At 43.6% G+C, this 15,522-nt stretch overlaps 1 protein-coding gene across 1 annotated transcript in view; it reads right to left on the reverse strand.

Annotated features, from left to right (window-relative positions):
- Positions 1-15,522, reverse strand: part of AHI1 (Abelson helper integration site 1) — a 2,471,520-nt gene that overhangs the window by 1,915,638 nt on the left and 540,360 nt on the right. Inside the window, exon 8 of the mRNA XM_044087109.1 lies at positions 4,278-4,463. Coding sequence (XP_043943044.1) covers positions 4,278-4,463 — 186 coding nt within the window. The remainder of the gene's footprint in view (positions 1-4,277; positions 4,464-15,522) is intronic.

Genomic DNA, 15,522 nt, shown 5'->3' on the forward strand with positions numbered 1-15,522 from the left:
GCCACGTGCCATGAATACATTTTCCTGCCATGTGTGCCCCCAAGGCATAATCCGATGCATCCGTTGTTATTGTCTGCCTGGCTGTGGGTAAGGTGAAAGGCTGTCCCTTGTTGTGGTGACAGGCCCGCGACCATCATCTAAACCCCTGTTGTAGACAGGGAATTATAGTTACTATTGTTTCCAGGCTGTGGCAATGTTGAGTCCAAACACTTTTTAGATACCATTGTAGTTTCCTCATATGCAGTCTTGCATATGGAATTAGTAGAAGCCCAGGGCCTGCAGAATTTTTCTTGCAGGGAGCTGGGTCTTTGTTGCCATCATTTGAAAGTAATGAGTCAGTTGTCTTTGTTTGTCTGGTGTGAGATCAGCCATCTGGGTAGTTGTATTTAAGCGTGCACCCAGGAATATTATCTCTTGTGAGAGCACTAGTTTTGATTTCTTTTCGTTTACTGTGTACCCTAGGCAAATTAATAATCTTTTTACAAACGCCAGATGTTTTAGTAGAATGTCCTTGCTCTCTGCTTGAATAAGGCAGTCATCCAAGTAGGGATGTATTTGAATTCCTCTGTCTGCAAAATGCAATTACTGGTGCCAGGCATTTTGTGAAGACCCTGGGCGCAGTAGATAAGCCAAAGGGCAGTGCAGAGAATTGGCAATGCATTGAGCCAGCTATGAATCTGAGGTATCTTCTGCAAGATTGTCTGATTGGGACATGCAGGTATGCCTCCTTGAGGTCCAAAGTAACTAGCCAAGCCTTCTTGCCCAGCATGGGTAGAAGTCGCTGCAGTGTTAACATTTTGAATTTTGGAACATCCAGGAAAGTATTTAGGATTGACAAGTCCAGTACTGGTCTCCATGCTTTGTCCTTTCTGGGTACCAGGAAAAGTCTTGAGTAAAATCCTTGTCCCTGTTCTTGCTGTGGTACTCTCTGAATAGCTCCCATGCCCATGAGAGCAGCAATTTCCTTTTGTGCCTCTGCCCATTGGTTTTGTGGCAGGTCCGGCATACCTTTTGATTTTGGAAGGGTGTGAAAGTGGAACCTGTAACCCTGAGAAACTATATTCAGTACCCATTTGTCCTGGGTGATTATGTGCCAATTTTGTGCGAAAAGTGCTAGCTTTCCCCCTAGGGGTGCTGCCAAAAGGTAAGTGCTTGGCCTTTGTAGAGGGAAGTCATTGGGACTGTTTCCTATAAGGTTGTGATTTGTCTTCTCCTCCTTTGGGGGCAGAAGCACCCCATTGTTTAGGTCTGTAGGAGCCTTGGGGCTGAGATCTGCCTCTTGGGCGTCTGTATCTGCCTCTTTGTGGCCTGTCTGACACCTGAAAGGACCAATTTTTTGAAGGCCAGTTTCTACTAAACCTTGGTGGTTGAACCTGTAAGAAATCCTTTACTGTCTGCATAGATTTTGCTTTATCCTCCATTTTCTTTAACACCTCTTCTGCCTTAACACCAAACAAAGTATCATGCTGTAGTGGAGCATCCAATAATTTTACTTTAACATGTTCAGGTAAACTTTGTTCTTTCAACCAAGCATGCCTTCAAATGAGAGCCTGTAACTGCAGCTCTGCAAGAAGCCTCTAATGAATCAAAATCACATTGCAGAGTATGCTTTCCCACTTGTTCAACTGCATGCAATAATTCCTGCATTTCCTTATTGTCAGGACTTTCTGAGTTTGTAAGCATTTTCTGTTTTAACAAAGACATGAGGTACTGTTGGTATTTTAGCATGTGAAACTGGCAGTTTAAAGCCCTTACAACTAAAGTAGCAGAAGTGTAAACTTTTTTCCCCCATCTATCCAGAGCTCTAGAATCCCTATCAGAGGGGACAGGGTTTTTGCAGTGGAAGCTTTAACCCCTTTGGGACCCTGAGAAATTGTTTCTGGGTCAGCAGCAGGGTTTTTATAAAGAAATCTATGGGAGTCAGAGACCCTGTAATACCTGTCTGGCTTGACTGGTGCAGGGGGTAAAGAATCAGGAGACAGACTGGATTCAGAGAAAACATCATCAACAATATCAAGTACAGGGGGAATAGCCAGGGGTCTGTGCTGAGGCAGTAAAAGAAAGTCCCTGAGCCTTTTCTTGGATTCTGAATAACCTTGGCTCTTCCAGTGGAAATGCTCCCTCATGGTGTGCAGAGTTTCCCCAAAAGAATAATCCTCAGGTGGAGAGGCTGAAGGTATGGATTCTTCAGCATCAGAGTCCTCATAGGGAGGGAGAGAATAGCCCTGATCTGAAGAAGAATCAGAGGAAACAGAAGCCTGGTCAGAGGAATCATAGTCAGTATCTTGCCTAGGCCTTTTATCAGGAGGGGGATGGGAACCCCTGATCAAAGTAATTAAGTTTCGGCCATTTTAAGCATCTGTTTCTTTGGCATGGATGACTGTCCAGGAGAATGCTGTACTTGTTTCCTTGTCTTTAATGGTGTCTTTGACTGTACCTTGGCTGCTGCAGAAGACTTAATAGTAAGCTGTGAAGGTCTGAAAACACCCTCAGAAACCGATGCCTGCTCAGTGGCTCCGGACCCATCTGAGGGAATAGTTTCCATAGGCCCAATACCTTGAGTATCCAGAGGCCTAGTTGTCTCCACGTGGGAGTCGGATATGGCTTGTGGCTCTGAGGTAGCAGGTGAAGCGCCTCAATGAGAACCGGCGACTGGCCTAGAAGAGGCTTCGTCGTTGGTTTTGGACCTCGGATGCCTGTCCTTTTCCTTGTCTTTGTGTTTTTTATGAATTCCGGTCATTGATTGTTCCGACGGCATTATATAATTAAACCTTCAGCCAAAGTAATGTAAAGCAAAATCAAACAGACGTTTAATAGTGCATTTGTTGAATCTAGCACAAAACCGACAACTAATAACGTCGTGGTCAGGGCCTAGGCAAGGAATACAGTAAGAGTGAAAGTCCTTATGAGGTATTTGCTTCCCACAAGAAATACAATTGTTAACTTTTACTGACATCAGTCTGGAGCAAGAAAAAGTTTCCCCAATGGGGTACTTAGCTTTATTGAAGACTTCGGTTCTGAAACTCTATTTCGAAAATCTCAGGAGTCGGCCGACCGGCACTTGCGAACTGCTTTTGCTTCGGGCACCGCACGGCAAGAAAGACTGAAGAAAATGGCGTCGGTTGCATCTTTTATACCCCTGGCGCACTGACGTCAGGGAAGAGGCGACAGCAACCGACGCGGGACCTAGACTTTGGAACTCGGGCCGACTGCGGGTAGCCTGCCAGCAGGATAACCCAAATGTAATGACTGCAACAGTGAAACACGATGAGCATCTTATTGATTTTACTCAAACTGCTTTATCAGAGGGTACTTGTTCAAGACTGCCAATCCTAAATATACTTGAAGTGGCCAAAATGAGCAGTGCTGCTAACATAGCTGCAGGATTGAACTGTGTATTACCACAAAGTGCTCAATTGGTTTTAGTTCACCTATCATTACTTTTACACTCTCACAAACCCGTCAAACTACATCTCCCTTGCTAGAATAATTTTTAATTCTGTCAAAGGGCACTACAGTCAAGAAATATTGCACACTGCCATAAAACTGAACAACCTGCACTACGTCAGCATTACTTACTTTGATAAAAAGAATTAATGATGCTCAGAAACTAGCCTCAGTTGGCAGTAATCTTAACTGTTAAAACAGTGGCTTTATACTATGATTTCTACATCACACCTCCAGTCAAGCGTTCAAGCCTGTCCTCTAGTTACTGGCTGTATGGAGTTTAACATATTTGTTCTGTGTCTGCACATATTTTCTCTAGGTACTCTGGTTTCTTTATTTTACTTATTTATTTATTAATTATTTACTTAACATTTGTTGACCAGGAAAGTCTGACTAGGACACAGCCTATTTTCAGTGGAGGCACAGGGAGAAACACTCCAGATGCATGTCTTTGGAATTTGGGAGGAAGCATGAATACCTGGAGGAAATCCAGATGAATGCATAGAGGACACGCAGACTCCACACAGAAGGCACCCCAGCCAAGAATCAAACCAGAGAACCTATTGCTGTGAGGTAGCAATGTTAACCGCTGCACCGCCCATATTTCTTCCAGCATCCTAAACATGCCGGTTGACTGTTTGTGCTGAGCCGTTCTCATATCTGTTGTATACACTTGCCTTTAACCACTCATGCTGTGGCTGAAAAGGGTCAGAGACAAACTGCTTCACTTAGTTAATAAATAAATTGCCTCTGCTCATTAATAATCAATATGCCAGTCAAGTCACTCATTATCATGCAAAGCCCACAGTATAATGAAACAAGAAACTCACCTGGTCTGGTAACTTTAGGCCTTTGACTGTTACATACAGAGTTGATGGGGAACGCTCTCTAGGGTATTTTTTCCACCAATCAAAAATTTCTGTGGTATTTAATTGTGTTCTTTTCCTTTGAGGAGGATAATACAGCTGTAGGCGAAGTTTTCCATCAGTATTTCTGTTTCCATTAGCACCTACAAGCTAAATAAAAGTAAACAGAAAAACAAAATCAGGTAAGGTTAAATATAGAATAATTTTTGCTAACAAGTACAGTGGACATACTGTTTCTTTCCTCTTTATACATTCTAAAATGTATTACTTCCTCATTACATAAGGAAAAAATTAACTTCTTCTTATTTCAGCTTTTCCTGGTTAGGGGTCGCCACAGCAGATCACCTTGTCTGTTCATGATTGGCAGTGGAGTTTTACGGTGTCGAGTTGCCAGCCCGGCACCTAACCATCCACAGAAGGCACACACTTGCACACACTCACACCTAGGGCCAATTTAGTGTGTCCAATCCACCTGCAGCATGTCTTTGGGATGTGGGAGGAAACCGGAGCACCCGGAGGAAACCCACGCGACCACAGGGAGGACATGTAGACTCCTTACAGAAGGCATCCCAGCCAAGAACTGAACCGGAGAACCTCTTGCTGTGAGACGGCAATGCTAACCACTGCACCACTGTGGCTGCCCCTAACACTGAAGAAAAAATGCCTCACTTTATTAATAATGATTCTAGTACATTAAGTGAAAAAAATCAGGGATAGCTATGCATTTGTGTTGTCTATTTTTATTCTTCCTCAACTGATAGGTTTTGGATCCAACCTCAGATCAAATTTGGCCGCATTTACTAGACTATCTGAGCCAACTCTCAAGCTCTTCCCTTTACTCATAATGACCAATCAAGTTGCAATACCTCAGATAACAGTTTGCTGCCTTATAAGCAATAGGTAGAACTAACCACAGGTTAAGACAAAAGGAAGGCTAGTCAAAATGCAAAACAGGAGAACCACAGGAAGACTGAAAAACCCAAGAAATAACAATCCTGTTGCAGTAAAATGATGTGGAGACTTGCACAGACTGGTAGAAGAGATACTTTTAACACAGACAAAAAATTCTCTGCATACCAAAAATAAAACAATCATGCTGAAAAAGCACCAACAAATGGCACCAAACTAAATATGATCAATTTGCCACTTAAAAACTTTAGCTTGAGAACTGAACTAATTGAAATAGCCTCATTAAGCCCAGCAAATGTTGTTGCATCTAGTTTAAGTTGCCATTCTAACTCTTCCCATCAGTCCCCACATAAAAAGGATAGAAATCACACAATATTAAATATATGAGTCTCCTGCTTAAACAATTATAGAAGCCATTAACAAATATTGTATGATTGTTAGCTTGAACTTGATTTACATTTTTTAATATATGGGCATGAAGAACAAAAGCCACAAAGTACAGTTTTGTACCTACCATAAATGTAGATGTCCGATAGATATGCAACTGCAGTCCTTACATATGGGTTGTCCTGCCTCAGGCAGCCCTCGGTTGGCCGGATTCCAAAGTCTGGGTCTGGCGTCGGCTGACGTCGCCTCCTCCCTGACGTCAGAGCGGCTGGGGTATAAAAGCATCAGCCGACGCCATCTTCCTCAGTGTTTCTTGCCCCAGATGCCAGGTGCCCTCCAAGGAAGGCTAAATTTAGAACTGGATAAAAATTCCAGACAAACACAATAGCAATAAACAGATACACCATAACAGATATCCCCAGCTAAGTATAAAAGGAGGGAAGTGGACCCAATACACAGAGGGGTAGGAGGGAGGGAAAACCTGACTGCAGTTGCATATCTGTCGGACATCTACATTTATGGTAGGTACAAAACTGTACTATGTCCTTCAAGAATGCAACTGCAGTCCTTACATATGTGTTGAATACCATAGCCAAGCTGGGGGTGGTAGGCTCTAAGATAAGGATGGTGTAGCTAAAATGCCCTGCAGGACTGCCGAAGCAAAGCCTGGAATATAAAGGCAGGTGGTAGTGCTTGGAAAATGTATGCACGGAGCTCCATGTAGCAGCTTCTAGAATGTCCTTTGTAGCCACCCCTCTTAGGAAGGCTGTGGAGGTGGCTGTAGCTCTGGTGGAGTGTGGCCTGATATTGGCTGGCACACCCTTTCCATGGAAAGAATAACAGAATCTGATGCAATGTCCAATCCATTTTGAAATTGTTTGTTTGGAAATTGCCTTTCCTTGCACTCCCGGGGCGTATGCTACAAATAGTTGGTCAGACTTTCTGTTGGCCTTTGTTCTGTCCAAGTAGTAGCGTAGTTGTCTGTGTATGTCCAAAGTGTGCAGCAGCTTTTCCCCTTTATTTTGAGGGTTGGGGAAGAAGGTGGGCAGGTGAATTGCTTGATTTAGAGACACCCTGGATATCACTTTTGGCATAAAAGAAGGATTGGTTCTTAAAGAAACCCTGTCCTGATGAAAAATGAGAAATGGAGGTACTGCCATGAGGGCCTGTATCTCCGAAACTCTTCTTGCTGAGGTAATTGCCAACAGGAAAACTGTTTTCCAGGAAAGAAATTGCAATTCTGAAGACGCTGCTGGTTCAAAAGGAGGAAGAGTTAATTTTTCCAACACGAAGTTGAGGTCCCATGCAGGCACTGGTGGTTTTCTGGGAGGCTTGATATTCTTTATCCCTCTTAGAAATTGTCTTAGTAAAGGATGTGAAAACACAGGAGGATCAGTGTTGTATGATGCTGAAATTGCTGAAGCATGTATTCTTATGGAAGAATAGGAAAGTCCATTATGCAGCATTTCTGCCAAGTATTCCAGTATCTGTGGGATGCTCATTACTGATGCATCCTGTCCCTTGTTGGTATTCCAGATGTTGAATCTCTTCCATTTGGCTGAATAGGTTTTTCTGGTGGAAGGTCTGCGTGCTTCCAATAATATTTGTTGAACTTCCTTGGAAAGAGAGATATGGGTAGAAATCATGGAACCCTCCAGGCTGTCAGCTGCAGAGTTTGCAGGTTGGGATGAACCGTCCTGTAATTGTGCTGAGTCAAGAGTAGAGGCCATTGAGGCAGGGGCCACGGGTTGGTGCAAGTTATGCTCCTTAGTAATGGGTACCAGTGCTGTCTTGGCCAATCTGGAGCTATTAAGATGCCTTTCGGTTGCTCTGCTTTGATCTTCAGTAACACCTTGGTCATTAATGGTAGAGGTGGGAATGCATAGATTGTTAGAGAGTTCCAGCTGAATGAGAGAGCATCTATTCTCCAGGCTTGTGGATGGTGTGTCCTCGAGCAGAACTTTTTCAGATGATGATTGAGGTGGGAGGCAAAGAGATCTATGTCCGGCCTCCCCCATGCATGAGTTATTTGAGCAAAAATGTCCGGATGCAACATCCATTCGTGCGGGTCCAGGATGTTTCTGCTTAGACTGTCCGCCAGAACATTGTCCCTGCCCGGAACAAACTTGGATTGCAGCTGTATGTTCAGTTTCAGGGACTTTTCCCAAAGAGTCACTGTTAGTCTGCAAAGGGGGTAAGAATGAGTACCTCCCTGCTTGTTTATGTACCACATAACAGTGGTGTTGTCTGTTTTTATTAGCAGATGGCCTTGTTGAATATATTTTCTGAAGGCCTCGATTGCATGAATTACTGCTAACATCTCTTTTTGATTGATGTGTAGATGTACTTCCTGCGGGGTCCATTGCCCTTGAATGCATCTGCCCTCCATGTGCGCCCCCCATCCATGGTCTGAGGCGTCCGTTGTAATGGTTTGGCTTGTTTGAGGTTTGTTGAAATGCATACCTTTGTTTGACTGGCTTGCTTGGGCCCACCACAAAAATTCCCTTTTTAGACATGGGATGAGTGGGATAATTGCTTCTAGGTTGTGGCTGTGTTGAAACCATAGACTTTTTAGGTACCATTGCAGTTTTCTCATGTGTAGTCTTGCCAGTGGAATCAGTAGAATGCAAGATGCCATGAAACCCAGGGCCTGCAGGATTTTCCTTGCAGTCATCTGGGTGAGCTTTGTTAGGCTTTTGAAGTAATGTGGTAATTGTTCTTGCTTCTCTTCTGTGAGGTAAGCCATTTGTGATTCTGTGTCTAGTTTGGCTCCTAGAAAAATGATTTGTTGGGATGGCAGTAGTCTTGATTTTTGTAAGTTGACTGTGTATCCCAAAGCCTGTAGTAAGTAAATGACATAATTCAAGTTTTTTGTCAAGGCTCGCTTGCTGTCCGCTTGTATAAGGCAGTCGTCCAGGTAGGGGTATATTGGCATCCCCTGGAGTCTGCAGTGTGCAATTACTGATGCCAGGCATTTCGTGAATACTCTGGGCGCAAAAGGCAATGCTAAGAATTGATAATGCTCTGACCCTGCAAGAAATCTGAGGTATCTTCTGCAACTGTGTCTGATTGGGACATGCAGGTATGCCTCTTTGAGATCCAGAGTAACCAGCCAATACCCCTTGCCCAGCATGGGAAGGAGTTGCTGTAGCGTCAGCATTTTGAATTTTGGTACAATGAGAAAAGTGTTTAGAGCGGACAAGTCCAGTATAGGTCTCCATTGCTTTTCTTTTCTTGGAACAAGGAACAGTCTTGAGTAAAATCCCTGGCCTTGTTCCTGAGGAGGAACCTTTTCTATTGCTTTGATTTTTATCAGCTTTGAAACTTGTTTGAATGCCTCTGCCCTTTGATTTTGTGGCAGGTTTGGCATGCCTTGTCTTGTTGGTAAAGTATGGAAGTGGAACCTGTAGCCTTAGTCTATTATGTCCAAAATCCATTTGTCCTTTGTTAAAATGTGCCAGTTTTTTGAAAATAAGGATAATTTTCCACCTAAAGGTGCTTCTCTTTGAGCCTTGGTCGGCAGTGTCAAAGTCAAGTCATTGTGATTGTCCCTGTGGAGCAGGGGATGTCCCTGCGCCACCTCTCTGATTAGTCGGTTGCCGTTGGCGTCCTCTGTAGGAGCCTCTGTATTGCCCTCTACCTCGGGTACGCCTGTTTTTTCCTCTTTGAAACTTGTCAGTGTCTGGAAAGGACCAATTCTTAGAAGGCCAATTCCTGCTGAACCTTGGTGGCTGAACCTGGTGGAAATCCTTGACTGTTTGCACAGATTTAGCCTTTTCCTCAATTGATTTCAACACATCCTGAGCATTAGCACCAAATAGCTTTTGTTTTTCCAGAGGTGCATCTAGAAGCTTTACTTTAACATGATCTGGCAATGCCTGTTCTTTCAACCAGGCATGTCTACGAATGACTGCCCCTGTAATAGCTGCCCTACATGAAGCTTCCAATGCATCATAACCACACTGAAGAAAATGATTGCTAACCTGCTGAGTGTTATGGACCAAATCCTGCAAGGCCTTTCTATCTAAACGCTCAGGAGAGGTTAACTTTTTGTGCAAATTATCCATCAAGAAATCCTGATACTGAAACATATGAAAAGGGCAATTAAGGGCTCTCATGGCAAGGGTGGATGAGGTATAAACTTTTTTCCCCCACCTCTCCAGGGACCTAGCTTCCCTGTCTGAGGGCAAAGGATTTTTGGCTGTGGATGTGGCCACCCCTTTGGGCCCCTGGGAAATTGTTTCTAGATCAACAGAATGGGCCTTAAATAAATGTTTGCGAGTTTCAGGAACCCTGTAGTATCTGTCCGGCTTGACAGGAGCAGGGGGGAGAGAATCAGGAGAAGCACTCGAATCTGAGTACACATCATCCAGAAATCTAACACTGGAGGGATAGCTAAAAGCCGGTGTTGGGGAAGCTTAAGGAAGGTACGAAGCCGCTTCCTGGAGTCGAATTCCTGGCCTTGCCACTGAAAATGCTCTCTCATGGAGTGGAGAATTTCCCCAAAAGAAATATCCTCAGGAGGAGAGGCAGAAGGAATAGATTCCTCCGCATCAGAATCCTCGTAGACCTGGAAGGACTCTTCCTGGGTATCTGAGTGATCAGAGTCACCAGAGGCTTCATCTGAAGAAAGGGTGTCTGTATGCTCAACCCTGGGCCTTTTGTCAGAAGGAGGCTGAGAACCTCTGTCAGGATGGGCCTGGGAGCCTCTGATTAAGGAAATTAAATCTGCAGCTAAAGTCATAATTTGTTTATCAGTAGTGGGCTGAGGCAAAACTTTAGGAGGGTGAGACTTAGCCTGGCTGGCAGCCTTAGCACGTGTGTAGGCCTTGATAGTCATAGACATAGGGGGCCTAGCTGCCCCACGTGCTGGAGTCACCTTGTCCACAGGTATGGTCTCAGGCAAATCCTGGGCTTCAGTTTCTGGGAGAAAATCAACAACCGGCGCAGGCTCCGGGGCCGGAGTGATCGGTAAAGCGGTGTCGTCGGTCCGGAATGGAGAAACAACCGCCTCAGAAGAGACCGATGCACTCGCGGTAGTTTTTGGCGTGGTGTCGGTGGAAATCGCGGGCCGAGAATGTCGGTCCCGGTCTTTCAGTTTTTTGGAAATATGTGGTGTCGGTTGTTCCGACGGCATGTTATAAGAGTATTTATCGCCAAAAAAGTCTTCTGCGAACTCTGCCCGGCGCCTGAGAGTGCGCTTATTGAAGCAAGCACAGGCGGCACAGGCCGAGACATCGTGGTCTGGGCCAAGGCAGGGGAGGCAGTAAGAATGGAAGTCCTTATGAGGTATTTGTTTACCATAAGACAAACAGTTATTAACTTTTTCAGTTTTTTCTGACATCGGCTGAGGCAAGAAAAGGTTCCCCAACGGGGTACTTTGATTTTGATGACTTCGGATGCGTAAAACACAGGAGCTGACCGACCGGCACTTGCGAATTGCTTCTGCTTCGGGCACCACGCGGCAAGAAAGACTGAGGAAGATGGCGTCGGCTGATGCTTTTATACCCCAGCCGCTCTGACGTCAGGGAGGAGGCGACGTCAGCCGACGCCGGACCCAGACTTTGGAATCCGGCCGACCGAGGGCTGCCTGAGGCAGGACAACCCATATGTAAGGACTGCAGTTGCATTCTTGAAGGACATCTAGGGCCGGTGTTTGCATTTTGGGGGCCCCCAGCAAGTTTCAATTTGGGGGTCCTACTCAGGAGAATATAAAGTGTGACCATATTCCCGTTGCACCCCCTTCCTTGTCAAACCCATCCAGCACCATTTAACGATCACTACACTGTTACTAAATTCAGATCATTAAAAACCAGTGTGCCAAGGTACACACACTGGCCAGCATTTAATACCAATGCTACATTAAGACATACCCCTGTACCAGAGCAAAGTAGCCACTCAGAGGTGCACACACACTGACTGCATACTCATTAACTGCCCAGATTTTCACAGAATATCCAGATTTCACTCATTTTTGGTCTGTTCTTAAAAATTTGTAGCTTTCTGGATTTCTTGTGGCAAATCAGTGAGGGTTGAATTCACTAAATTATGACACTCATTTGAGTTTCGTACTTCATATCCTTCAGAAAATACATTGTAACGTGCCTTTTATTCTAGCAACTTTTTCAGTTTCTAAGAGCAATATTTAAAATGTGTCCCAAATTTTGAGGATGTCCCCCAATTATCTTTGGCTTTGTCCAGATATTTTGTGCCAAGAGACTGAGAGATATGACTGACTGGCATGTAAGCCTCTGTACTGCATCAAGGTAGCCAGTCCCACAGAAGTACACAAAGGCACCCACACTGACTCCCACACACAGCACGGACACACAAGACAAGGACAGTAATAGAGCAAGGCTGAACAGAGGCACCCACACGGACTCCCTCACATAAGACAGAGGCGCACAAGACAGACATCTACACAGACTTTTGCACACAGGACAGACACCCACACATGATAATGTTCAGTCTTCCTGTAGTGCTGTCTTAGACACCCACACAGGCTTCCACACACAGCTCAAATGGCTTGAATACCCAAATTACCTCAACTACTGTCAACTCATAATAGCATATACAATTTTACACATCCCAGGCAACTGCCCAATCCTTATGAATTTTCTTCAGCTGTATATTCTCAGAAGAAAACTTTACTCATCCAATAAATTCCTGACCTATATCACTCCCTCCCACAACTCACATGGTGACTCCTTTATTCCAGCTGAACTGGCACAATCTGGAAATTTCTATCCACCTCCATCTGACAGATAAGCAAATACAGCTTCTTCAAGTCCTGACTAAAATCATATTTCAAGAATACCTGGCTCTATCAATTTGCCTCTCCTGGATAAAGATCTTTATCTGACAGCTTTCGTTCCATCTAAAAACATATAAACATCCTCTTCTCTATGTAATCACATAGGACCTTGTTTTGTAGCTATAACTACTATACCTTTAGTTAATCCCCACAAAATTCATCTTACTGTTCTACACCCCTTACGTTACTTCCCCTAGCCTTCACTTCACATTCTCAGCCTTAACACAGATATATGTATACATATGTACGTGTGTGTGCACTTAAATATTCCAACTCTGAGATTGCACTACAGCAAGGAAAATAGAAATCTGCCATTCTGCGCTGAATGCAGATCTCCGTTCAGAATTTTGAGCTTCTGAAAACTCGCTCATATGGTCTCGACCATATGACATTCAGGTTTTCAGACATTCGAGATTCTGAAGGGAACCTGTGTATATATATGGATCCCTCATCAAATCCTCTAAAGCTAACTACGAAAACAGAATTGCAGCAGATAGTAAAGACAACCACATGGCCTTCTATAGTTATGTGTTCTCCATGGTAATACCCAGATTTGTTCTGAGCTGCTGCACAATGGTACCTCCTATACCGAGCCAACAGATATTGCCAATATACTGGCCAAAAGAGTCAGTGCCATCTTTACCCCTCTCTCCCCTCCCAAAGGACCTAGCACATTAACAGTAGATTGCCAGGCACCCAGCATTACTGCTGCACAGGTTAAAACAGCACTGTCCAAGGCCAAAATTACAGCTTCTATGGGACTTGATAATATCTCTGGCTGTGTTCTATATGAACTAGAGTGAACTGGCACCTCACCTGTGTGCCCTGTTCAAACATAGCCTCACCTCAGTCTTTGTCCCTACCAAATGGCGCACTGCTGCAGTCATCCCTCTCCACAAAGGAAGAGTGACTACAGACACTGGGAACTATCGGCCCATTAGCCTAAAGTGTCTGATATGCAAAGCTATGGAACGCATCATCATGGACCTAATAAACAAGAATATAAGGAATTTCCAAACTCTGGATCCCACACAGTTTGGTTTTGTGAAGGGTAGATCATGTCTGCTCAATTTGGTCGACTTCTCTGAGTCAGTCACCAGAGCTGTGGATGAAGATAAGGTGGTTCACACAGCCTACCTTGATATGGCCAAGGCCTTTGATACCTTTAGTCACTCAGGAATCGTAGAAAAACTCAGTAACCCTATATCACTAGGTGGGTTGCAAACTGGCTCACAGATAGTACCCACAGTGTGAAAGTAGCTGACTCCAAGCCAGACTGCTGACCAGTCACAAGTGGAGTCCCACTAGGTTCAGTCCTGGTTCCTCTCCTGCTTGGTATCTACTTCTCTGAAGTCCATGCCAACACGAAGGGACTCTGGCTGACAAAGTTCACAGACAATTGCAAGTTGGGAGCTATTATTAACTCTAAATGTGATGTTCGCATTCGGTCCGCTAATGACTGGCAGTTGATTTTTACATGCTGAGTTGCCAGCCCTAACGCACAACCTTCAATGAAGGTATGCCCATTCATGCGTGTCTCCACGCAGAAGACGCTCTAGCTGAGAGTTGAACCAGATAGCGTCTTACTGTGAGGCGACAGCGCTACCGCTGCACCACCACCACGGATTATTTATATATATATATATATATATATATATATATATATATATATATATATATATATATACAGGTCCGCTACAAAATCCCAAACGCACAGAATCCCGACGCCCAAAATACCGAGATGAAAAGCCCAAAAGCCCACATTACCCAAATGTTGAAAGCGCAAAATTCAAAATCGCGAAACTAATACATACATACAGCACACACGCAAACATACACACACACTCTCCCCATAACCAAACAAACCATCCTACACTAAAGATAAGCACACACGCACACGTGCACACACAGACACACACCACAGTCACAACACACACTTACACACACTAAAGCCCCTCACAAACACACTTACACACACATACTTACCTGAACTGCAACACCAAAAGCGCTAACTCAAAATCCCTTAATATAGGGATTTTGAATTTCATGCTTCTGGACTGTCGGTAATGTGGGGTTTCGGGCTTTTCGTATCGGTATTTTGGGCGTCGGGATTCTGTGTGTTCGGGATTTCATAGGGTCCCATATATATATATAAAATATAAAAAAATAAAAAAACCTGCAATATGCTGGTTGCATAAGTGTGCACACCCTTAAACTAATACTTTGTTGTGTGTGTACACCCTTAAACTAATACTTTGTTGAAGCAATTTTTGATTTATTTACAGCATTCAGTCTTCTTGGGTACACACCTGCCAACCAGCTTGCTGTACTTTTTTTTATTTTTTTTATATTTTTCCCCCTAACAGATTTGTTTGTTTTTCAATTGAATTGTAATGGTTATAGGTCACATTAAAGGTGGGAAAAGTTTTGAAATGATTTATTGTGGTCTCATTTTTTATATCACAAAAACCTGGCATTTTAACAGGAGTGTGTAAAGTTTTTATATTCACTGTGTGTGTGTGTGTGTGTATATATATATATATATATATATATATATATATATATATATATATATATATATATATACATACAAACACACACACACAGACACCTTTACTACTATGTGATGAACTCTTCTGACTGCTTTCAGAACAGGAAATACATGCTCATTAGGTATATATTGTTATATGCTGATAAGTATCCTAATTGCTTCTTTGTCATCTACTATTATAGCAATAACCCACGCCTGGGTGTGGGTAATGCTGGATTTACCCACGATTGGCGTGGTTTGGTCCCGAGGGACCAAACAAAGACAACCATGGGTAAATCCAGCATTACCCACACCCAGAAGTGGGTTATTGCTATTATACCATGGTGTTAGTTTGTTTTGTATTATGTTTGTATTGTTACCAAAGAAAGTATGTAGAATCAGGAGCCTACTTAAAAATTAGACCAGGAATTTATTTGACAAGACACTCTGGTCTTTGATGTTTGTATTGTTGTTATTTATGTCTTTGTTTGCTTTTTTTTGTATTCTTCCACTTTTTGTGAGATAAAATAGTCCACACTTTCAGTTTGTGTTTATTGTTTATTTCTGTT

Source organism: Protopterus annectens, chromosome 1.part1, assembly GCF_019279795.1.
Source record: "Protopterus annectens isolate FY-2018-M chromosome 1.part1, PAN1.0, whole genome shotgun sequence".
NCBI lineage: Eukaryota > Metazoa > Chordata > Ceratodontiformes > Protopteridae > Protopterus > Protopterus annectens.